At 40.8% G+C, this 25,835-nt stretch overlaps 1 protein-coding gene and 1 non-coding gene across 2 annotated transcripts in view; one reads left to right on the top strand and one right to left on the bottom strand.

Moving 5' to 3' along the window:
- Nucleotides 1-25,465, bottom strand: part of LOC106565452 (SPRY domain-containing protein 3) — a 55,518-nt gene extending 30,053 nt beyond the window's left edge. The window contains exons 1-6 of the mRNA XM_014132603.3: nt 25,160-25,465; nt 24,513-24,647; nt 21,306-21,381; nt 19,471-19,595; nt 14,899-15,034; nt 14,386-14,571 (exon numbers count right to left, since the gene is read on the bottom strand). Of these exons, the coding sequence (XP_013988078.1) occupies nt 14,386-14,571; nt 14,899-15,034; nt 19,471-19,595; nt 21,306-21,381; nt 24,513-24,640 (651 nt within the window). The 5' untranslated portion in view covers nt 24,641-24,647; nt 25,160-25,465. The remainder of the gene's footprint in view (nt 1-14,385; nt 14,572-14,898; nt 15,035-19,470; nt 19,596-21,305; nt 21,382-24,512; nt 24,648-25,159) is intronic.
- On the top strand, nt 3,467-3,549 carry trnaa-ugc (transfer RNA alanine (anticodon UGC)). The gene has a single exon. It is a non-coding gene; the product is annotated as a tRNA-Ala (tRNA).
- Nucleotides 25,466-25,835: the final 370 nt, after the last annotated feature.

Here is a 25,835-nt window from a genome sequence, read left to right as displayed (position 1 = left end):
CATTCAAGGGTTTTTCTTAATTTTTACTACTTTCTACATTGTGGAATAATACTGAAGACATTAAAACTATGAAATAAATCATATGAAATCATGTAGTAACGTAAAAAGTGTTAAACAAATCAAAATATTTTTTATATTTGAGAATATTCAATGTAGCCACCCTTTGCCTTGATGACAGCTTTGCACACTCTTGGCCATTACTCTCAACCATTATTTAAATTAACACATGTGCCTTGTTAAAAGTTCCTTTGTGGAATTTCTTTCCTTCTTAATGCGTTTGAGCCAATCAATTGCGTTGTGACAAGGTAGTGGTGGGTGGTAAACAGAAGAGGGCCCTATTTGGTAAAAGTCCATATTATGGTAAGTTCAAATAAGCAAAAAAAAAGAGACAGTCCATCATTACTTTAAGACATTAAGGTCAGTCAATCCAGAAAGTTTCAAGAACTTTGAACGTTTCTTCAAACGCTATGATGAAACTGGCTCTCAAGAGGACCGCCACAGGAATGGAAGACCCAGAGTTACCTCTGCTACAGAGGATAAGTTCATTAGAGTTACCAGCCTCAGAAATTGCAGCCCAAAGAAATGCTTCACAGAGTTCAAGTAACAGACACATCTCAACATCAACTGTTCTGAGGAGACTGCGTGAATCAGGCCTTCATGGGCGAATTGCTAGAAAGAAACCACTTCTAAAGGACACCAATAAGAAGAGACCTGCTTGGGCCAAGAAACACGAGCAATGGACATTAGACCGGTCGAAATCTGTCCTTTCGTCTGATGAGTCCAAATTTGAGATTTTTGGTTCAAACTGTCGTGTCTTTGTGAGACGCAGAGTAGGTGAACTGATGATCTCCGCATGTGTGGTTCCCACCGTGAAGCATGGAGGAGGAGGTGCTTACTGTTGACACTGTCTGTGATTTATTAAACGCACACTTAACCAGCATGGCTGCCACAGCATTCTGCACCGATACGCCATCCCATCTGGTTTGCGCTTAGTGGGACTATCTTTTTTCTTTCGACGGGACATTGACCCAACACACCTCCAGGCTGTGTTAGGGCTTGTTGACTGAGAATGAGAGTGATGGAGTGCGGAATCAGATGACCTGGCCTGCACAATCACCTGACCTCAACCCAATTGAGATGGTTTGGGATGAGTTGGACAGCAGAGTGAAGGGAAAGCATCCAACAAGTGCTCAGTATATGTGGGAACTCCTTCAAGACTGTTGGAAAATAATTCCAAGCTGGTTGAGAGAATTCCAAGAGTGTTCAAAGCTGTCATCAAGGCAAAGGGTGGCTACTTTGAAGAATCATAAATATTAAATATTAAATGTATTTTGATTTTGATTTGTTTAACCCCTTATTGGTTACTACATGATTCCATATGCGTTATTTCATATCTTCACTATTATTCTACAATGTAGAAAATATAAAAAAATAAGAAAAAGCATTGAATGAGTAGGTGTGTCCAAAGTATTGACTGGTACTGTGTATTCATTTTTTTACGAGTAGCTGACTAAAAACGGGACGGTGTGCATTCGTGTGGTTGAGTCCCTTTTCTGCAGTAACATGGACTCTTAACAATATGATGAAACTTTGTTGCTCCTTGCTGAAATGTAGAATGTTCATTCAAATGATGTTAACTGATGTGGCTTGTAATGTCAGTTGTGTTGAATCCAGAATCCAGATGGTTACACTTCTTGTTTTTACTTCCTGCTTTAGTCCTATGGGTACACTCGCAATGGCTGCCAGTCCACCAAATATGCCATCACTGACTTGAATGGGGTCTTTTCACTTGATTTTTTATGGCAGCTCATGCAGTCAGGAGCGGAGAAAATGAGAAAATGTGGCAAAAATGTATTTTTGCTATTCGAACGGTTATTACGGTGACCGAGGTCATTTGGCTGGCCAATTACCGTCATCCAAAATTCCATGACCGTCACAGCCTTACTCATAGCCTGCATTTCCCGCCCCATTATTTTCCTCACTCTGTAGTAAAACTTAGCAAAAAAAACAACAGCAAACCCCTATTGTTCGTCAACAGGTAATCCTCAGATCTTTTCTCTGAGGTGAGTAGTTAGTCTATTAATAGATTATGTTGAATGAGGGCAGCTTTTCCAGCCCTCCATTGTACCAACACACTGAATCTGCAGTGAATGGCTCCCCTGCTCTGTTCCATTGGTGTCAGATTGACTGATTCCTGGAACACCGGCCGACATGGCAGGAAAAGAGTGAGGTAGAGAGAGAATGAGAGAGAGGAAAGGCTAGGGAAGGCCAATTCAATGAACTGATATACGTTTCACCAAATTAGAGTGACTCACCTTGAACTAGTGTGCTAAAGAAATCAGTCTTGTTTAACCCATTACAATCTAAGCCCTGTCTAAACCAGGGGTGGGGGTTCTACTAAGCTATATGGAATTGTTTTAAGGTCATACCAAGGATAACTTTGCTATTTAATTTTGAATTTTAAGACCCCTTGAAGTATCCAAACATTTTTTTAAAATGTATTATTTGATGGAAATGTGTATTTGGCCTTACTGCTATTAGCTCATACAAATGCATTGAATAACATATTCACTACATGGAACAACAGATAGTCCCCCCCAATAAAATCTCAAGTAAGTGTCTGTCCTATATCTGAGAGACATAAGAAAGATCAGGAAACCTTTTTGATTTATTTTGTTACATGTATTTAACCCCTTATTTTTGGTACTAAACTATCTCCTTATATACAGTTGAAGTCGGAAGTTTACATACATCTTAGCCAAATACATTTAAACTCAGTTTTTCACGATTCCTGACATTTAATCCTATTAAAAATTCCCTGTTTTAGGTCTGTTAGGATCACTACTTTATTTCAAGTATGTGAAATGTCAAAATAATAGTAGCGAGAATGATTTATTTCAGCTTTTATTTCCCTCATCACATTCCCAGTGGGTCAGAAGTTTACATAAACTCAATTAGTATTTGGTAGCATTGCCTTTAAATTGCTTAACTTGGGTCAAACGTTTTGGGTAGCCTTCCACAACCTTCCCACAATAAGTTGGGTGATATTTGGCCAATTCCTCCTGACAGAGCTGGTGTAACTGAGTCAGATTTGTAGGCCTCCTTGCTCACACACGCATTTTCAGTTCTGCCCACAAATGTTCTATATGATTGAGGTCAGGGCTTTGTGATGGACACTCCAATACCTTGACTTTGTTGTCTGTAAGCCATTTTGCCACAACTTTGGAAGTATGCTTGGGGTCATTGTCAATTTGGAAGACCCATTTGTGATCAAGCTTTAACTTCCTGACTGATGTCTTGAGATGTTGCTTCAATATATCCACATAATTGTCCTCCCTCATGATGCCATCTATTTTGTGAAGTGCACCAGTCCCTCCTGCAGCAAAGCACCCACAACATGATGCTGCCACCCCGGTTTTAGAGCAGTGGCTTCTTCCTTGCTGAGCGGACATTCAGGTTATGTCAGTCCCGTGTGGCTCAGTTGGTAGAGCATGGTGTTTGCAACGCCAGGGTTGTGGGTTCGATTCCCACGGGGGACCAGCACGGGAAAAAATTATGAAATCTATCCATTCACTACTGTAAGTTGCTCTGGAAAAGAGCGGCTGCTAAATGACTAAAATGTTATGTCGATATAGGACTCGTTTTACTGTGGATGTACCTGTTCCCTCCAGCATCTTCACAAGGTCCTTTGCTGTTGTTCTGGGATTGATTTGTACTTTTCGCACCAAAGTACATTCCTCTCTAGTAGACAGAACACATCTCCTTCCTGAGCGGTATGACAGCTGCGTGGTCCCATGGTGTATACTTGCGTACTATTGTTTGTACAGATGAACGTGGTACCTTTGGAAATTGCTCCCAAGGATGAACCAGACTTGTGGAGGTCTACAATTTTTTCTGAGGTCTTGGCTGATTTCTTTTGATTTTCCCATGATGTCAAGCAAAGAGACACTGAGTTTGAAGATAGGCCTTGAAATACATCCACAGGTACACCTCCAATTGACTCAAATGATGTCAATTAGCCTTTTAGAAGCTTCTAAAGCCATGACGTAATTTTCTGGAATTTCCCAAGCTGTTTAAAGGCACAGTCAACTTAGTGTATGTAAACTTCAGACCAACTAGAATTGTGATACAGTGAATTATAAGTGAAATAATCTGTCTGGAAACAATTGTTGGAAAAATTCCTTGTGTCATGCACAAAGTACATGTCCTAACCGACTTGCCAAAATTATAGTTGTTAAAAATAAATTTGTGGAGCAGTTGAAAACGAGTTTTAATGACTCCAACCTAAGTGTATGTAAACTTCCGATTTCAACTGTATTTCCATTCATTTTTTGAACTGGTACCGGGGACCTTCAGATGAGTCTTGTGAGAATCTCAGTTTTCGGGATGTCTCATACTTTGACACCGCTGTAGCTCTGTCACCTTTCACCGCAGATGCGGAAGTGCGACATCGGCAGATGCAGTGAATTGTGACGCATCCAATGCAGAAGATATCTCTATTTTGTTATTATGCTAATTAGATTTCCACTGACTTGTTTTACATTCTTATTCTTGTCATTGAGCTTAAAGTTCATTTTCTGACATTTTCAAACCTCAAAATGTGGAGTCCATGTTGATTTTGGAATGAACTATCACTTTACATGAGCTAAGGGAAAATACCTATTGCCAGCCACTCCATTTCTTCTCAAAAAGCAAAGTAACCATCCCAATGATATGAGAAAGACATCCTAATGATATGAGAAAATGTTGTGGTTTTCCAGTGAAATCTTTAACCGTCTGTCAACCTAACCACAAAACTTCCAGCCCTGCTGTTACCAGGCAACCAAAGTGAACAGTAAACAACCACACTAAACACCATTAATCACTTATTAGTGTCAACGATAAGAAAACAATGATGAAACAATGTGAACAAGTAGGTCACACCTTGACAACCCATGACGTTTCTCTTGGTTCTGAAGGACATGGTAAAGTGTTCAGTCAACAGAGGAAGACTCCTTGCTCTCATGTCAAAGTTCCTTCTGAAGCAGCGAGCATTCCAGGCCTCCCACCTCAGTTTTCCTATTTAAACAGACTGTGGTAATCTACAGGTGTGTTAACATAATCCCAGGTGTAGCTACAGTATGAAGGCTGCTTTCACAGAACCAGAGGGGCCAGACAGATGAGACGCTGCAGCCTCCAGCAAGCATGCCATTGCCAACACCACCAGGCAGGTCTCCACTCAGCAGTTACCAACACACACATAAACACTCAAACACACAGAGACACAGACTGAAACAGAGACAGATACAAACACATAAGGAAAATCTTCCGATATCAACAATGGCATACTACTTAAATAAAGCAATGTATTGGGCATGCATTCTAAGTAGTGTTGTAAGTTAAACCGAAACTTCTGTACTTTTTAGATACTGAAAAAACAGTTCAGTGCTATAATTTAAAAAAACAATTTTGGTACTTCTATCATACCGTATGTGTCTCAGATCTTTACTGATTGAGAGGATCGAGTCTGTCTGCCAGCGCAGCTGATGTCTCCTTATAGCGCGAGAGCACCGAGTATGTTCCACTTACTCATTGCTAGCTCTAGCCTAGAGGTCTTCACAGGTTCAAAAAGTTGGACCTGTTCCGAAATGGACCTGGGGCTTTCCCACCCAGACCCAATACGCATAAATACAATTTTAAAATCTAATCTCCTATGTGGAGGTGATTAAAATAATTGAGAATACAAGTGATGCTAGTGAAGATATGGTAGTGGATATACCACAGCCTGTAGGTAATGTTTGCTGCCAGACAAAAGATACCCTGTGTGGTATGGTGGATTTTGGTGGATTTTGTTGCGTTCATTGTCACAGTTATAAACTGTACAGCACAAGTCTAAAAGAAGTTGAAAAAAACTGGACATTATTGTGGCTGCAGCAGAAAAATTTGGCACCGGAAGACCCACACTCCAAGGTTCCTCTTGAGCCTGTGTAGGGATCAGATCTGTTTTATTTATTTTTAACAGAAAAGTTGTTTGATTTATTTTTTGGTCGTTTTCCTTTCCGTTAACATATATACCATATACCGAGGTATTTCAAAACAGCCACAAAATGTTTTCTCAACATCGTCAAAGCAATTTTTTTCTCTCAACTTTTTCCAATACATTTGAATATTAGTTGCAAAATGTTTAGTTATTACCTGCAGTCAACTTGTGTAATACCTTAGCAGATTGTGTTTTTCATTTCATATGTCACATCATTTCACCTGTCACATCATTTCGCCAGTCACGTGTTTGTTTGTAAATAGCACAACGGGAGCTGGTGAGTCCATAGCGTTCTATATCTATCGGTGAGGCTCTGTTGTGCGGCGCACATAAGGTGATGAAGTTACATTTATATACAATTCACTACTAAATGTTTGCCATCAGATATCTTATAATGGATTTCTGCCAGAAGTCAAAGAGCTCTGGAGAAGTTATCTGTTTAGCTGCCATTTTTCCCCTGCGCTTTCTACTAACGTTTTTTTTCTCTGTTCGTTTCCCATGTGCTCCATCTACACATGCTGCTCTTCCTTCAGAAAAGCATACATGACAACTTTGTTCATTTGCACAATTTCTCTCGTTCACTTTCGCTTATAAATATCCACACTCACAGAAAATGACATTCGGTTGCTACTAGCTAAGCTTCTAAAACTATATGAGCTGGATTTGCCTGTTTTTGCAAGTAATTGATGTTAATTTTCGCTCATTAGGATTTAGCTAACAGCGTCCATGTGATTCACTATTAGCTTGTGCAAATTTTATAATGCCGGTAAAACTGTAAATCCCATATGACAATATGAAAATCTGGATACCGCCCAAGCCTAATACCCATAACATGATGCAGCCACCACTATGCTTGAAAATATGGAGAGTGGTACTCAGTAATATGTTGTATTGGATTTGCCCCAAATATAACACTTTGTATTCAGGACAAAAATGTAATTGCTTTGACACATTTTTTGCAACATTACTTTAATGCCTTGTTGCAAACAGGTTGCATGTTTTGGAATATTTATATTCTGTACAGGCTTACTTATTTTCACGCTGTCAATTACATTAGTATTAGGGAATAACTACAATGTTGTTGATCCATCCTCAGTTTTCTCCTATCACAGCCATTAAACTCTGTTTTAAAGTCACCATTGGCCGTCATGGTGAAATCCCTGAGCGGTTTCCTTCCTCTCGGCAACTGAGTTAGGAAGGACGCCTGTATCTTTGTTGTGACTGGGTGTATTTATACAGCATCCAAGGCTTAATTAATAACTTTACCATGCTCAAAGGGGTATTCAATGTCTGCTTTTTTTTATCCATCTACCATTAGGTGCCCTTCTTTGCGAGGCATTGGAAAACATCCCTGGTCTTTGTGGTTGAATCTGTGTTTGAAATTCACTGCTTGACTAAGGGACCTTACAGATAATTGTGTGGGGTACAGAGATGAGGTAGTTATTCAAAAATCATGTTAAACACTATAATAACTTATGTGACTTGTTAAAACCTCTTAGGGATAGGGGGCAGTATTTTCACGGCCGGATGAAAAACGTACCCAAATTAAACTGGTTACTACTCTGGCCCAGAAACTAGAATATGCATATTATTAGTAGATTTGGATAGAAAACACTCTGAAGTTTCTAAAACTGTTTGAATGGTGCCTGTGAGTATAACAGAACTCATATGGAAGGCAAAAACCTGAGAAAAATTCAACCAGGAAGTGGGAGATCTGAGAATTGTAGTTCTTCTTTCTAATCCCTATCGAAACTACAGTGTCTGTGGGGTCACGTTGCACTTCCTAAGGCTTCCATTGGCTGTCAAAAGCCTTCAGAAAGTTTTTTCATCATTGTCCTGTAACCGGGCAGAGAATAGTAGCTCAGTCAATGAGTGGACTGCCTGGTGACAAAGGGATTGGTAATGCGTGATCCTGCGAGCGCGCCATTCCTTATTTTTCTTCTGGAATGAATACGCTATTGTCCGGTTGGAATATTATCGCATTTTTACGTAAAAAATACCATAAAGATTGATTTTAAACAACGGTTGACATGCTTCTAAGAACGGTAATGGAACATTTTGACTTTTCATCTCTGGTACTGCGCTCGCGCGTTATGCCTTTGGATAGTGCTCTGTACGCACGAACAAAACGGAGGTATTTGGACATAAATATGGATTATTTCGAACAAAAACAACATTTCTTGTGGAAGTAGCAGTCCTGGGAGTGCATTCTGATGAAGATCAGCAAAGATAAGAGAATATTTATAATACTAATTCTGAGTTTAGGTGACCCCATAACTTGGCGGGTGTCTGTATAGCTTGCTTTGATGGCGAGCTATGTACTCAGAATATTGAAAAATGTGCTTTCGCCGAAAAGCTATTTTAAAATCTGACACAGCGGTTGCATAAAGGAGTACTGTATCTATAATTCTTAAAATTATTGTTTTGTATTTTGTCAACGTTTATGATGAGTATTTTTGTAAATTGTTGTGGTCATTCACCAGACGTTTTGGTGGGAATACATTTTCTGAACATCACTCACCAATGTAAAATGCTGTTTTTGGATATAAATATGAACTTTATCGAATAAAACATACATGTATTGTGTAACATGATGTCCTAGGAGTGTCATCTGATGAAGATCGTCAAAGGTTAGTGCTTCATTTAGCTGTGTTTTGGGTTTTTGTGACATATCTCCTTGCTTGGAAAATGGCTGTGTGGTTATTTTTGTCTATGTACTCTCCTAACATAATCTAATGTTTTGCTTTCGCTGTAAAGCCTTTTTGAAATCGGACAATGTGGTTACATTAAGGAGAAGTGTATCTTTAAAATGGTGTAAAATAGTCATATGTTTGAGAAATTGAAATTATTAGATTTTTGATGTTCTGAATTTCGCGCCATGCTATTTTGTCAAACGATCCCGTTAACGGGATCCTATCTCGAAGGGGTCACTAAGAAGTTAAGCACATTTTTACCCCTGAAATTATTAGGCTTGCCATAACAAAGGGATTAAATACTTATTGACCCAAGACTTTTCAGCTTTTATCAATTTGCAAAAATTTTGAAAAACATATTTCCACTTTGACATTATGGGGTATTGTGTATAAGCCAGTGATACAACAAATCTCAACTTAATCAATTTTAAATTCAGGCTGCAACACACCAAAATGTGACTCGTTTCAGGAAACTAGGCGTATGTTGCACGTCACTACTTCACAGGAGAGGCATTTGAACGTAAACACAAATGCCTTCTGGAACATGTGAACTTTCATGTACCTCTTAGGGCTAGGGGGCAGTGTTCGGAAAATCGGATGAATGACGTGCCCAAAGTAAACTGCCTGTTACTCAGGCCCAGAAGCTAGGATATGCATATAATTGGTAACATTGGACAGAAAACACTTTGAATTTTCTAAAACTGTTAAAACAATGTCTGTGAGTATAACAGAACTGATATGGCAGGCGAAAACCCAAGGAAAATCCATCCGGAAAATGTTTTTTTGAGGTCACAGTCCATGTAAATGCTTGTCTATGGGATATTCAAAGGAATTCCTCCCAGATTGCAGTTCCTATGGCTTCCACTAGATGTCAACATTCTTTAGAAAGGGTTTCAGGCTTGTTTTTTGAAAAATTATTGAGTAGTTGTAGTTTTTCCAAGGTGTCTCTCATTAGAAATGTAGTCTTGTTGCGCGCGTGAATGAGGTGCGCGCTCTTCCGTTATTTATCTTCCCTATCGAACATACTATTCGACATCTTACATTTTATTCTTTATTTAGATAGTAGACTACCTGAGGATTAATTAGAAACATCGTTTGACTTGTTTGGACGAACTTTAATGGTAACTTTTTGGATTAGTTTGTATGCATGTTGAACGAGTGAATTACTGAATCAAGCGCGCCAACTAAACGGACATTTTTGGATATAAAGAAGGAATTTATCGACTAAAACGACCATTTGTTGTGTAGCTGGGACCCTTGGGATTGCAAATAGAGAAAGATCTTCAAAGGTAAGTGATTTATTTTGTCGCTATGTGTTACTTTTGTGACGCCTGTGCTGGTTTGGAAAAGTATTTTGGTGTCGGGCGCTGTCCTCAGATAATCGCATGGTATGCTTTCGCCGTAAAGCCTTTTTGAAATCTGACAACGCGGTTGGATTAACAAGAAGTTAAGCTTTTAAATGATGTAGGACACTTGTATGTTCATGAATGTTTAGTATTAAAAAATATATATTTGAATTTGGCGTGCTCCAGCTTCACCAGATGTTGTCGATTTTGATCCGTGTGCTAAGTTAATGACACACTTGTATGCCATCTGTAAATATGACAAAAAAATGTTAAATTATTTGGTTTAGCCATGGTAAAAGAGAGGAACCTTCCCGCTAGTAATGATTGACTGAGATAATGGATGGGCTGGATATGTCGAAAGATGAGTTCAGATTGGTCTGCCATGCAGTTTGTTTCTGTATATAACATGAGTTGTTCAGTTTGTGTAGGTAATACTTTCTACCGCAGCTTTTTTGAAAGATATCATGAAGAACTCCAAAAGTGTTGCTAATGCTCCAAAAGTGTTGCTAATGCATCGTGCCATGCTGACTCTCTCCGACTCTGAAAATGAATCAGATAATGGGGAAATTCCTGATTTAGGTAAAACATGTTCATTGAACCAGACATTGTAGTCTCAGAAATAGTGATCAACAGTGTGGTTATCTCGGAAAAAGATGAACATGTTTTGAAATCAGTGGAATGCCCGATGGAAGCAGAGTATGAAAGTTAAGGAGGGATACAATTCTGGCATTTGATGGCAAATATGCATAGGGAGTCAAAGAGAACACATAGAAGGCTGTTGTATAAAACACGTGTCTACGGATTACATCTTCAAACTAAGGGCAACCATGGCATCCGTGACAGAGAGGGAGAAGCGTCCATCCATGTATACAGGTAAGAGAGTCTAGCTAGCTACATTTTCAGATATTAAACATTTTGAATTCTGTCAGAATGTTGTTTTCATTGTAAGTTAAAGCGTACTGTTAGCTTGCTAGCTAACGTTAGCTGGTTGGCTCGCTAGTTAGCTTTATGTGTATGTTCTGTGTAGTAATATTATTTGTATCTCAGAAATCATTGTTAGTTATTGCCTAATGTTAGCTAGCTAACATTGAACTTAGTTGGTTAGCTTTAGCTACCTGCAGATTCATGCATGATGGCCAGCTATGACAGTCAGTTTGTATTGCTAGTGGTATGGCTTGGGATTATTGCGACATTCAAAACAACTGGGAACTGGGAACTGACTTCCAACTTCAGTGCGTTTAAGACAACTGGAAACTGGAGAAAAAAAAACTAGCTCCAACTGAAAAATAATTTTGAACGGTGAAACAACTCGGAATTCCAATTTGGGAGCCCCGACTTTCCGACCCAAAGACCACTATCTTCATGATTTGACCTTGTATTTTTCCAAGTTCCCAGTTGTCTTGAAAGCACCATTAGGTTCATTGTTTTGCTAGCTAGCTAGCTATCTACAGGTCTAATTAAAAGACTCTTCCACAGATGATTACATAACCCACCAAGTTAGTGTGTCTGGGGGTGATTACAGTCATCTATTGTATTTCATGAACATGTGTACATGTGTACATGGTGACCAATCCACTTAGCTAGATGTGGCTGGGAGGTGGTTATAGCATTTCTTATGACCCATCAATTTAGACAACTAATATTTATAAAATATTTATACAATATTTATCTGGACACTTTCTATTTGTGATATTGCTACTATGCAAGTAACCACTTCACTGTACCATTTACATCTTCTGTATCCTGCATCTGACAAATAAACTTTGATTTTATTTCATATAGTGTGTGTTTACCAGAGGCGGTAATGTGAAGAACAACATGACCTGCACCAAAGTCAGATTAGGATATAGGCCAAGGACTAGATAACGTGTATTTTTGCTTCTGCTTTCACCACTTTTAGTCTTGAAACCTTTGGTTGTTTACTACAGTGCCTTACTCCGTTTAGCGCATTGCCTCACATATGAATCGTTAAAAAGATGGGTGGGGCTTAAGAGGGTGTGAACGATGCTGAATGGGTGTAGAAGAAGAGCTCTCCAGTAGGTGTACCAAAACATTCAAGAGCCATTTTCTCAAAAGTGGGGTTACAAGATTAGCAAATTTCAAAGCAGAATTACTTTCCCGATGTTCCTCAACTGCAGTGTATGATATACCATTTTCTAGCTCTGAGTCTCTACTTTTATCCAATGTCAAAAACACCATTGAAAATGTTGCTACAGTGGGGGAAAAAAGTATTTGATCCCCTGCTGATTTTGTACGTTTTCCCACTGACAAAGAAAGGATCAGTCTATAATTTTAATAGTAGGTTTATTTGAACAGTGAGAGACAGAATAACAACAAAAAATCCAGAAAAACGCATGTCAAAAATGTTATAAAATGATTTGCATTTTAATGAGGGAAATAAGTATTTGACCCCTCTGCAAAACATGACTTTGACCCCACCACAAAACATGGTGGAAAAACCCTTGTTGGCAATCACAGAGGTCAGACGTTTCTTGTAGTTGGCCACCAGGTTTGCACACATCTCAGGAGGGATTTTGTCCCACTCCTCTTTGCGGATCTTCTCCAAGTCATTAAGGTTTCGAGGCTGACGTTTGGCAACTCGAACCTTCAGCTCCCTCCACAGATTTTCTATGGGATTAAGGTCTGGAGACTGGCTAGGCCACTCCAGGACCTGAATGTGCTTCTTCTTGAGCCACTCCTTTGTTGCCTTGGTCGTGTGTTTTGGGTCATTGTCATGCTGGAATACCCATCCACGACCCATTTTCAATGCCCTGGCTGAGGGAAGGAGGTTCTCACCCAAGATTTGACAGTACATGGCCCCGTCCATCGTCCCTTTGATGCGGTGAAGTTGTCCTGTCCCCTTAGCAGAAAAACACCCCCAAAGCATAATGTTTCCACCTCCATGTTTGACGGTGGAGATGGTGTTCTTGGGGTCATAGACAGCATTCCTCCTCCTCCAAACACGGCGAGTTGAGTTGATGTCAAAGAGCTCCATTTTGGTCTCATCTGACCATTCAGATGCTCATTGGCAGACTTCAGACGGGCCTGTATATGTATTCTTGAGCAGGGGGACCTTGCGGGCGCTGCAGGATTTCAGTCCTTCACAGCGTAGTGTGTTACCAATTGTTTTCTTGGTGACTATGGTCCCAGCTGCCTTGAGATCATTGACAAGATCCTCCCGTGTAGTTCTGGGCTGATTCCTCACCGTTCTCATGATCATTGCAACTCCACGAGGTGAGATCTTGCATGGAGCCCCAGGCCGAGGGATATTGACAGTTCTTTTGTGTTTCTTCCATTTGCGAATAATCGCACCAAATGTTGTCACCTTCTCACCAAGCTGCTTGGCGATGGTCTTGTAGCCCATTCCAGCCTTGTGTAGGTCTACAATCTTGTCCCTGACATCCTTGGAGAGCTCTTTGGTCTTGGCCATGGTGGAGAGTTTGGAATCTGATTGATTGATTGCTTCTGTGGACAGGTGTCTTTTTTACAGGTAACAAGCTGCGGTTAGGAGCACTCCCTTTAAGAGTGTGCTCCTAATCTCAGCTCGTTACCTGTATAAAAGACACCTGGGAGCCAGAAATCTTTCTGATTGAGAGGGGGTCAAATACTTATTTCCCTCATTAAAATGCAAATCAATTTATAACATTTTTGACATGCATTTTTCTGGATATTTTTGTTGTTATTCTGTCTCTCACTGTTCAAATAAACCTACCATTAAAATTATAGACTGATCCTTTCTTTGTCAGTGGGCAAACATACAAAATCAGCAGGGGATCAAATACTTTTTTCCCCCACTGTACATAGGACTGAATCAAGATGGTCGTTCACAGATGTGGAAAAAGGTTGTGTGAAAACTTTCTGAAGGCACTGTAGTTAGATTGCTAAAAGCAAAGTCAAATTGATTGCATGATTGTATAATTGATTCATTAATGCATACATGGCTGTCTCTGAAAAATGGACATCAAACATTTCAAATGTCATGATATTGAACTCAAAAGATCCGTCTGGATCAAGTGCCATTTTGAAGTGATATCGTTATGATATCGGGTACCGTGATGGTAGCGAGTATCGTGATACTAAACCTTGTTACCAGTAAATATTCTGGTATCGTGACAACACTAATTCTAAGTGGTATGCTAGTATGGACATTGGAACGTAATCATACCCTCTCTTTCGTCATACAAAGGTTGTTTATTCATAGTCATACACAATTTACATAATATGTATGTTGAGAAGATGAGGTGTAACAATCACTACAAGAAGATCATGTGAATAACATTAATTCAGTATGTAGCCTAGAAGACAACAGGCAAGACCAGGTCCTTACCGTCCCGGTGACCCTGACGTCATGGAGACGCCCCCACTCGTCCTCGTGGCTGTCAACCATCATTAGTCCGTCCTCCTCCATCCCCCACTCAGCCTGCAGATCCAGCTGCACCTCCTCCCCCAAGGAGTGCATCCCCACGGCCGGGTAGAGTGCCTCTGGAGACCCTGGGACCACGACCGTGCCCACCTGGACGCAAACACAATGTTACTATGTCCGATGGGTGACAGATAGATGGAGTCTGGACCAGTCCAGGACCATTGAGTACTAGACCCAGTCTCAGACCAAAGCCTTGATCCTGACTGCACACGTGGTCTCACGAGTAAGACTATGAAATTAAGACTCAATCTCTGTGGCCCAATCTGCATTCATGGCATATGGAGGTGTTACATATCATAGAAAATATAAATACCAGACGAAGGTAGGGTAATCTTTCTCCAATTACAGCAAGATCTTGATTGTATGTTGTAGGCCTACAGGTGTGTGAAAGAGAATAAGACTAAGAGCTTAGCTTACTTCTTTTCCGTTCTTGGTGAAGAGGACTGTTGTTCGTCCATCCTCCAACGACTCTAGGTAGATCCCACAGCCGATACGATCGCCACGGTTACATTTGGGCCCAAATTGCTGTCCAACAGTGTTCCCATTGTACAGCCTGTTGAATGGCAGAGAGGTGAGATGTGAGCGTGCTGGCTGAGCAACAGCTGGCAGGCTACAAAAGGAAACACCAACATAAATTGTCTAGGGGGTTGGCCCACCACGAGACGCCAGAACAGCTTCAATGTGCCTTGGCATGAATTCAACAAGTATCTGATGCTCTACTGGAGGGACTTGACACCATTCTTCCACAAGAAATTCCATAATTTTGTGTTTTGTTGATGGTAGTGGGAAATGCTGTCTCAGGCGCCATTCCAGAATCTCCCATTAGTGTTCAATTGGGTTGAGATCTGGTGACAGACAGAAACACACACACACACTTTAAACCTCCTATGCTCCTTTGAACCCACCTTTCAATGTCACTGAGATCTCTTCTTCTAGCCATGGTAGCCAAAATAATTGCCAACTGGCATTTTATACATGACCCTAAGCATCACAACAGTAGACAAAGTAGTAGAACTGAGACGATAAACCAAAAATGATCGACACCGACCATACCAATCACTTATCGCAGGCTTTTTGCTGATATTGTCATCACCATAAGTAGCCTATACTAGAGAAATGTGAAGTTTGAAATGAAATAAGTTAGCTAATATGTGTGATTGTTAATGGGACAATTGATAGTTATCCTGTTATGGCTAGGGGGCAGTATTTTCACGGCCGGATAAAAAACGTACCCGATTTAATCTGATTATTAGTCCTGCCCAGAAACTAGAATATGCATATAATTATTAGCTTTGGATAGAAAACACTCCAAAGTTTCTAAAACTGTTTGAATGGTGTCTGTGAGTATAACAGAACTCATTTGGCAGGCCAAAACCTGAGAAGATTCCTTACAGGAAGTGCCCTGTCTGACAATTTCTTGGCCTTCTTGATTATCTCTATCCATTACAGGGGATCTCTGCTGTTACGTGACACTTCCTACGGCTCCCATGGGCTCTCAGAAGGCGGCAAAAAGCTGAATCGTGGCTTTGCAGGCAATGGCTGAAAAAAAGTAGCGCGTTTGGATAGTGGCCGGTCACAGTACTATGAAACTCAGGCTCGTGCACGAGGGGATCCCATGCTTTTATTTTCTCTCTCTTTGTACGTATACACGCTTTCCCGGTCGGAATATTATCGCTTTTTTACGAGAAAAATGGCATAAAAATGTATTTTAAACAGCGGTTGACATGCTTCGAAGTACGGTAATGGAATATTTAGAATTTTTTTGTCACGAAATGCGTCGTGCTCGTGACCCTTATTTACACTTCGGATAGTGTCTTGAACGCACGAACAAAACGCCGCTATTTGGATATAACAATGGATTATTTTGAACCAAACCAACATTTGTTATTGAAGTAGCAGTCCTGGGAGTGCATTCTGACGAAGAACACCAAAGGTAATCAAACTTTTCTAATAGTAAATCGGAGTTTGGTCAGGGCTAAACTTGGTGGGTGTCTAAATAGCTAGCCGTGATGGCTGGGCTATCTACTCAGAATATAGCAAAATGTGCTTTCACCGAAAAGCTATTTTAAAATCAGACACCTCGATTGCACAAAGGAGTTCTGTATCTATAATTCTTAAAATAATTGTTATGTTTTTTGTGAACGTTTATCGTGAGTAATTTAGTAAATTCACCGGAGGTTTGCGGGGGGTATGCTAGTTCTGAACGTCACATGCTAATGTAAAAAGCTGGTTTTTGATATAAATATGAACTTGATTGAACAAAACATGCATGTATTGTATAACATAATGTCCTAGGTGTGTCATCTGATGAAGATCATCAAAGGTTAGTGCTGCATTTAGCTGTGGTTTTGTTTTTTGTGACATTATATGCTAGCTTGAAAAATGGGTGTCTGATTATTTCTGGCTGGGTACTCTGCTGACATAATCTAATGTTTTGCTTTCGCTGTAAAGCCTTTTTGAAATCGGACAGTGTGGTTAGATAAAGGAGAGTCTTGTCTTTAAAATGCTGTAAAATAGTCATATGTTTGAAAAATGGAAGTTTTTGTATTTTTGAGGAATTTGTAATTCGCGCCACGCCTATCATTGGATATTGGAGCAGGTGTTCCGCTAGCGGAACGTCTAGATGTAAGAGGTTATAACCATAACTAATAGAATTAGTAGTTTAAAGGATAAAAAAAGTGATGCACATTAATGTTATAAACGTATTGTTCTATTTATCGTTATCGCATCAGTTCAAGCAATTTATCGCGATATGGATTTTTGTCTATATTGCCGCCCAGCTCTACCAAGCAGTGTTTCTCAACTTAGGTTGAATGTTCGTAAAGTGGTGCTGTGGAGCGTTCAAAATAAATCTGTTGAGTAACATTAGGCCTATTTCTCTATTCCCTTCTAGAACATACCATTGAAATGATCTCTATGCATTCTAAAGCAAACTGATGCTAGAATGTTGAGGTAGACCTTCATTCAAAACTTTTAAAAATAGGAGATTTTAGAGTATGTACGGGATACACATGGTATACACCGTCCAACGACTTCCTTACTTGCAGGTTCCTTCTCGACAATGCAATAAAAATAAGAAACAAGGCAACAGTAAACATTTTGTCCCCCATAAATTATGCAGAACCCACACTTGGGCCAATTGAGATATCGCGTGTAACTAACACATTTCAGTTAATTACTTTAGCTCCCGGCTTGGACCAATCAGTAAAACTTTGCAAGACGCATCATTCCCCCAAGGTTTCATCTAACTCGGCCCAGTGCTGTCTGAAATATCGTGTGTGACTAACGGACAAATGAACGGACGGACGAAGACAGATCCACAGTCCCTTCCCGAATTTCATCATGGGGGACAATAATAAAAGATAGGAATACATAAAGTAAATGGCTCAGTAGAATAGAATAAACATGTTAGTATAATACAGGAAGGTACAATTTATAGTCCAATATTTACACGTGTTTTGGGGAAGGGGATTTGGGGGAAATGTGTTTATATTGTGCAGTATTTACCACTCATAATAAGAGTCTGGTAGCTGCAGTTGTGATGCGTTGTGTGTGTGTGTGTGGGGGTGTGTGCGTGAGTGCATGTTTGCTAAGGTGCGGAGAAGCAGAGCCGGTGGTCAGTCCAGTTCAAGTGTTCAGCAGTCTGATGGCTTGTAGATAAAAACTGTCTCTGAGCCTGTTGATATCAGACCTCATGCTCTGATACCATCTGCCCAACGGTAAGGGTGAAAACAGCTCGTGGCGGGGGGTCCTTGATGATGCTGCGGGTCTTCCTCAGGCACCGTTTCAGGTAGATGTCCTGGATTATTTTATTTATTTAACTAGGCAAGTCAGTTAAGAACAAATTCTTATTAACCAGGACGACGCTGAGCCAATTGTGCGCCGCCCTATGGGACGCCCAATCACGGTCAGATGTGATGCAGCCTGGATTTGAACCAGGTACTGCAGTGACGCCTCTTGCACTGAGATGCAGTGTCTTAGACCACTGCGCCACTTGGGAGCCCAGGAGCACGGTGGGTGGGAGCACGGCCCCAGTGATGTACTGGGTCTTGCAGTCGTGGACGATGCAATTCCCATACAAGGCCGTGATGCAACCGGTCAGGACGCTCTCGATGCTGCAGCGTTAGTATTTGGAGAAGACCCGGGGTGACATTCCGAATTTCTTCAGCCACCTTAGGAAGTAGAGGTGCTGTTCCACCCTCTTGACAAGACTGGTGGTGTTGTTGGTCCATGACAAGTCCTCGGTGATGTGGATGCCGTTGAACTTAACTGTTAACTCTCTCTACTCCCTCTTAACTCTCTCTACTGCAGTCCCGTTGATGTGGATTGGAGCATGTTCTCTCCTCTGCTTCCTGAAGTCAACAATCAGCTCCTTTGTTTTGCTGCAATTGAGGGAGAGGTTGTTGTCCTGGCACCACAATGCCAGTTCACTTACCTCCTCCCTATAGGCTGACTCGTCATTGTTGGTTATCAGGGCTACAACCGTAGTGTTGTCAGCAAACTTGATGATGGAGTTGGAGTCGTGCAAAACCACACAGTTGTGGGTGAACAGGTATAACAGAGGCCTGAGGACACACCCCTGGGGGGCCCCTCTGTTAAGAGTCATTGTAGAGGAGGTGTTGTTGCCAATCCTCACAGCCTTTGGTCTGCCTGTGAGGAAGTCCAGGATCCAGTTGCAGAGGGTGGTGTCCAGCACACACTCTGAGGATGCGGCCAGGGATGCCATCTGGGCCGGCAGCTTTGTGAGTATTCACTCTTTTGGGAGTTTTCCTCACATCAGCCTCTGAGAGCGAAAGCACTTGGTCATCCGGAGCAGCGAGTCTTCCGAATCGAGGGTAGAATATGTTAAGCTTGTCTGGTAGGGAGGCTTCGATGGGCACCACACAGCTGGATTTGCCTTTGTAGTCTGTGATAGTCTCTTGTTCTTGCCACATGCGTCGCGACTCTGATTTGTCGAACATCAATTAAAGTTAAATTCAATTAACTTACTTGCCATCATCAGCGTGGTAGGCCACTGAGTGCGGGAGCCAGCCAGGCTGATGATCCAGCTTGTAGTACTGAGGCACCAGGCCAACAGCAATCATCCCCCTCACCCCTGTGTCAACGATGGTCACCTGAAAACATCACAGACCACTTCACTTAAAAACAATAGCATGAGCAAGAGGTCCTAACATGCTCAAAAGTCCTCATTCATATTTCCCTGTGGGGTGGCAGTCAGACAGCTGTTCACGAGCACCTGCAACTACACACTTTCCTACCGAAAGCAATTCATTATGACATCATACCTGAGGGCCGCTTGAGTAGAAGGAGTGCAATCAGAACACTGACAGATCCAGAGCGCTGAAAAGGGGAAACTATTAAGTTCTTCCCCATGACCTCACTAGCATGGTCCCTGGAATATGCAGCAGTCTGTTTCTCTGTATCACATTCTTAATCCCTTTCAGACCTTCCTAATCCTCAGTCAGACTGGTGTGGGCTGTGTCACAAATGGCACCTATGGGCCCTAGTCAAAAGTAGTGCACTCTAAAAGGAAAAGGGTGCCATTTGGGACATAAAGACACTTCAACTGAGATGGACACAGGTGTGCTGGTGATAGACTGAGGTGACAACTGACTGATAGGTGGTTGGGAAAGCACCCCTTGCCCATTGCTAAATGGTCTAAGCCTCAAAAACCAAACATGTTCATATAATAACCATGTAACTTGCAGTTACATGATTGATTAATAAAATCTGTGTTTTGGCAATGATCGTCCTGAAAACGGGAATATTTCAGTGCATGTGTCAAAAAGTAGATAAGACAATAAGAAAAATAATGACATGGCTTCAGTCTTCTGTTTCCATAAACAAGGCTGTGTTTTATTCACTCTAAGGTGTGTCCGTTAATGAAAAGCGGGATATGATTTCCCTTCCATGAAAGTTAAAGCAGGCGCGGGCGTTCAGTCAGACACTCATTATGTCTGCCCAGTCAATCCTCCAATGCCATAGTGTGCATCCCAAATGGCACGCTATTCCCCTATATAGTGGACTATTATGGGCACTGGTCAAAAGTAGTGCATTATAAAGGGAATAGGGTGCCAATTGGGACTCACTATGGACACCAGCAGGACTCCTTCAGGAATCACTCTACTTACCCACTCACTGTCCTGGCATAGCATACAGTAGGCTCAGGAAGCCAACACTAAACACCAGAACCAGACCTCTCCCTATCCCAGAATGTACAGCCAAGTCCTCCTTTCCTGAGCTTTACCAAAACCCAGGATGCTTTTTTACGAGTCTGCTGTCTTTATGATTTAGTCTGGAGGGACTCCTATTAAAAAAGGTACTGGTGAATAACTGGGGAGTTATGTTACACACTGCATACTTTTACGCTGGAAAAACGACCATGTTTGATCCATTTGTCAGATCATTTGTTTAAAAAAAAAGAAGGGTCCAAAAATAACAGTTTGGGTTGGTCTGAAAACTATTTTTACTTAAATGTGTCAGCTAAATTTAGCAGCTGTGCAGTTCTCTGAGGGCAGACAGCAGTTAATCTACAGGGTGCGACTGGCGATGGGCTCAGAATTACGATGCTCTTGACTTGAACGGGACTCTTGACCTGTCAAAAGACTAGCCTATACTACAGTAGGCAACAGTGTGGGAACAACAGGGTACAACAGTGTGGGAACACAATAGAGGCAAGAGACATCTTGACTTGACAACTTGTGTAATATGTCTGTCAAATTTGATTAATAGCTTGGTAATGTTAAATAAATGGACCAAAATGAACTACAAGACCACCAATGCCTGAGTCAGGGATACCTAACTAAATCTGTATTGGAGCCTACCTCAAAGTAGCAGTTTCCTTTGGATAACGGCCTTGGAGCCACGTAGCAGCCAACCTCATCTGAGTTCCCTTGGTAACTGTAAAAGAATTTCAGAAATAACTTTATATTAATCGTATTGTATTTGCAAAAGTATTTGAAAGTATGCAACGAACATTCAAGTGTATGCTACACAGCATACAGTTGTTCTTTAACTTGTGGATGGTACTGGTCATCCAAGACAGTGAGAGGAGAGGAGGACAGTGTGAAATAAAGTATGAGTCTAAAAGCAATCAATCTAGGGGCCGTATCCACAAAGCAAGTGGAAAATGAGTCATAAGTGCTGAGAATATACATTTTACTCCTACTATTATGGGTAAAAATTGAAAACTATGCATGAAGCCTCTTTAGTCCCTCCTAGTCAAAATATATTTAGGAGACCTCATGAGCTGTCCTAACCAGTTAAGAATTACCAGCAGGTGTCTTGATAATAGAAAAATGCAGTGAGTCAGTGGTTCCTGCACCACATGCAATTGCAGTTGTTAAAGTTGCACTATGCAAAAATCTCTCTGACATTTCCTGGTTGCTAATAATCTAATAGTTTGCCTAATTTCAGTTTATGTGACAAAATAAGATAGTATACCATTATACCATCTAAACCACTCTGAAATATATTTTCCATAAGCAAAAATATTGTTGTTTCAGCTGTTTGAAGCTGGTGTACAAAACCGAAAGTAAAAGACTCAAAAACCAAACTTAAGAATGGGAAGCATATAAATAGCTCGCATAGAACCTATTGTGCATGCATATAAATTTGCCAATTGAAAGCATCTAGGGCTTTAGCTGATCTGACAGCTTATGCTTGGTTACAGTTACCCCAGAAAATGTTTTAAGAAACTGCAGAGCCGGCGCAAGATGTGGCTTGGAAAACGTACCTCAAACCTGTGATGAGAAATGTATAAGGATGAGAAATGTGTAGTGCAGCTGTAAGCAAGTGTAAGGTGTTGGATCTGCTGGCTACTAGGGCTTATGTTAACTTTGATTGTGTTCGATGAAAATGATAGACCTTTCAAAAGTATACAATGTTGTATGCAACATTATCGGCAAGTGACTTGATGCCTACTTTGCAAAAGCAATTTAGAGTTGTTAAACGGGATTGCGAATGTGTTGATTTAACGATAATATTGTTAAAATTCTGCTTTTAACAACCATTAAAATTTGTTAAAATATATATATATGCCATATATATTAGGCAATAATTAAGAGTAGGCCAAGGCAAAGTGATCGTGTCAGGCGAAAATTATATCAAACGTTTTACCATTTCAACATTTGATGTACAGTCCCATTCACAGCTGGCGATGGCTCATCGCAAATGGTTATTCCCCATAATTTGCAACAATGTCAATAAGTGTCATCACTATCTTTCCTTTGCGGTACCTCAAACTGCCGTGATTGTGATTACCAGCTGAGATAAACTTTTATGAGTTGATTTTACTCCTAGCTAAGAGTATGTCTGAGCAGTGTCTTAACATCAACCTACTCTGAGCTGGGAGTTTTTTAAGTCTTAAAATAGGTTTTAACAGGATTCCTAGGACGTTTAATGAGATGCTTTGTGGATACGGGCCTAGGACCCAGTACAAACTAACACACCTGAGTCAGCTCATCAAGGACTTGAATCCGGTGTTACTACTTGGCTGCAACAAAAGACTTCACTCACAGTGGGCTTGTTTGGCTTCGACTGCCTTGCAGTCACCGACTGCCTGATCTACAATTCACCTTGAATAATAACTACCTATTATTATTTGCAGATCAGACCATCAGTCACAATTTACCCACATTGCATCACAGATTTGATGTTCTCGAACAAGGCCACCATGCCTGGGTCCCCAGAACCAAGGATAGAGATATTATGACGCATCTGACTGTTCTTTCTCTTTACATTCCTTGGTTCTGTGGACAGGGCCACAGGGTGGCTGTGTTTGAGAATATTAGGGCCGTAATTCATTGTGGGTAAATTGTGTCTGACTGACTGATCTGGGCCCGGTTTCCAAAAAGCATCTTCAGGATAAGTTAATCGTTAGAACCTCCGTAAGAGCATTGTTAAATCTCTGAGCTTATTCCCAAAACCATCGTTATTAACCTTGCACTTGAAAACACTCTTAATCTAACACCTGCCTCAGACCACTCGTAGAACAGCTAAGTGCGTCGTTAAATGCTTTTTTGCCTTCCCGCGGCACTTTAGACACAGAAGATCTCCGCTAAACATAGAATCACATGGTGTATCAATCTCTCTTTGACCGCTGATAACTTCAGAACAAAGTTGACCATAAATAAAAAGCTGCCAATGTCTTTGCAAATGATACAAACAAGGGACGTATAAAATGCTTCAAATGGAAACCAAGATGACTGCATTAAAATAAACAGTAGGATATAGGCCTATTTCAATCATAATGAAATACGTTTCATGTTCAATCAATTGAGTTATATTTTGCTACTTGTAGGATACTGTCTGTAATTTGTCTCTCTCTCTCTCGATATATATATATATATATATTTGTCTCAATATATATGCTGTACTACGAACTGAATTTCGCTCTGCCCAGAGTAGCCTCTCATGTGCATTTTACCAGTAAGCCTATAGTGTCATGAGTCTTCTCATGTACCCCCAGGGGTCCTAGTACCTCTGGTTGGGAATCACTGGCCTAACATGTGTGCAATGATGTGCCAAATAGGTGATTTTGTGAATTTTTATTGGGTAAGCATTAGAATAAGCCGCCTCAATATTTGCAGCTGTAAGTTGTAATAGGAGCTGATCCGTTTTCAGTACTGTGAATGTTAAGGTAAGATTTGAATGGATAAAGCTGATCCGAGAGCAGCGCTCCCTTTCTTTCCATACTATCAGCATCAACACATGCTCCAACAACGCACTTAGCCACCGTTCTCTCTGCTTTGTGTTTTTGGAAACACATTTTACATCTTCTGCCATTGTTGGGAAACCAGGCTCTGACTGTTCCTTCTCTTTACATTCCCTGCCCAGAACCAGGATAGAGGAACCCTGTTTTGGCTAGTGTCATTATATATTTTTATGTATGAATGTTGTTGTTTATATGTTTATACACTATGTATCTTGATCTTATCTGACTTACCACAACTGATATTCCTTCTGGAAAATAAAGGAATTAAATGCAATCCCTCATTCATCATCCTACACTTGACAGTTTTCATCCCCACCTTAACACGTCTCCGTCTCTCAGCATCCTCTTGAACCTCTCACGGTACCGTACAGCCCCCACCTCGCGAATCTCCCGGATCCTCCGTCTCCAGTTCAGAAAACGGTAATGGAGGTTGATGTCGTCCATCGCTTACCTGAGGACAGAAACAGGAACCTTGAGGTGTTGATCCTCTACCCTACTCTCATATACGTTTTTGAAGTGGCAGCTGCCTATGAATAGCAGGCTGAATAGTTATGGACTAGGATGTTGGTTTTGCATTTGTTTGGTTCAGTTGGATCGAAATCAAACTGAAAAATAAAATGCCCGAAGTAGCTTGTACGAGGGTGTCTAATAATAACACATGTCATGTACGGCGTATTACCTAGTTAATACACAATATACCTAGTTAGCTAGCAATTTATGACACATATCAAATGTTACTAGTCTAGAGCGAACTAGCCAGCTATCTAGCTCCAGCTGCCAACACCTGCAGGGAAATAAATACTGTTAGCTACTGTAGCCGTAGGTTAGCTAGCTATCCACATCAAGTACTTCTCAACCACACACACAGTGAGGAAGAGTTCTGTCCGTACGCAGGACATCCTCTCACACGTCCGGTAACTTCTTGTTTATTTATAAAACACACACAGACTAAAAGTTGCACACCTTATAGTTAAGTTACTGCCTTTCATCTGTGGCCAAATTCCTTGTTGTTTACAAATTTCCCGTACGCGCTCTCCAGCTCCATCAAAACAAATTCCGCTGAGTGCAAATGGCGCGTTCTAATGACATCATGATACCGAAAACATTTGTTTCCGGCAATCTATAAAGTACTCTACTGTAGCTGTTTATTTTAGGCTATAGGCTATTTTTCAGAGAGCATAATTATCTAAATTGAGTTGGCTACACTTGACAGTGAACATTTGTCTTATATATATATAAATGAAACGTGTGTGTGAGTGCGCAAGAGAGAATTTGAGATGACTGTAAAACTATAAAGGAGCCTAATTATGGGGCGGAGCCGTATCTTTTTTTAGAAGGATGAATCCTGAGTTTTGGGGTGGGTTACTAATTGTTAGGTGTGGAAAGGGAGGGCTTCCATAGCTAAAAAAATAAAAAATAAATCTTGATTGTGAAACATTTGAACCGAACAGAGTTCGTATCGTGAACTGGGAATACAGGACTGACAGCAAATGTTTCTTGCTTTTACATATTCGTTGCCAGATTGGCTTCAGCATTAAACAGCAGTGTTTTTTCCTAAAATAAGTAATTTTTAAAGAGGTGGTCTTCCTACAAAATTCTTCACTAGTCCATTATCATGACACACACACACACACACACA

Source organism: Salmo salar, chromosome 12 (assembly GCF_965601325.2).
Source record: "Salmo salar chromosome 12, fSalSal1, whole genome shotgun sequence".
NCBI lineage: Eukaryota > Metazoa > Chordata > Actinopteri > Salmoniformes > Salmonidae > Salmo > Salmo salar.
This window is presented reverse-complemented; position numbering and strand designations above follow the sequence as displayed.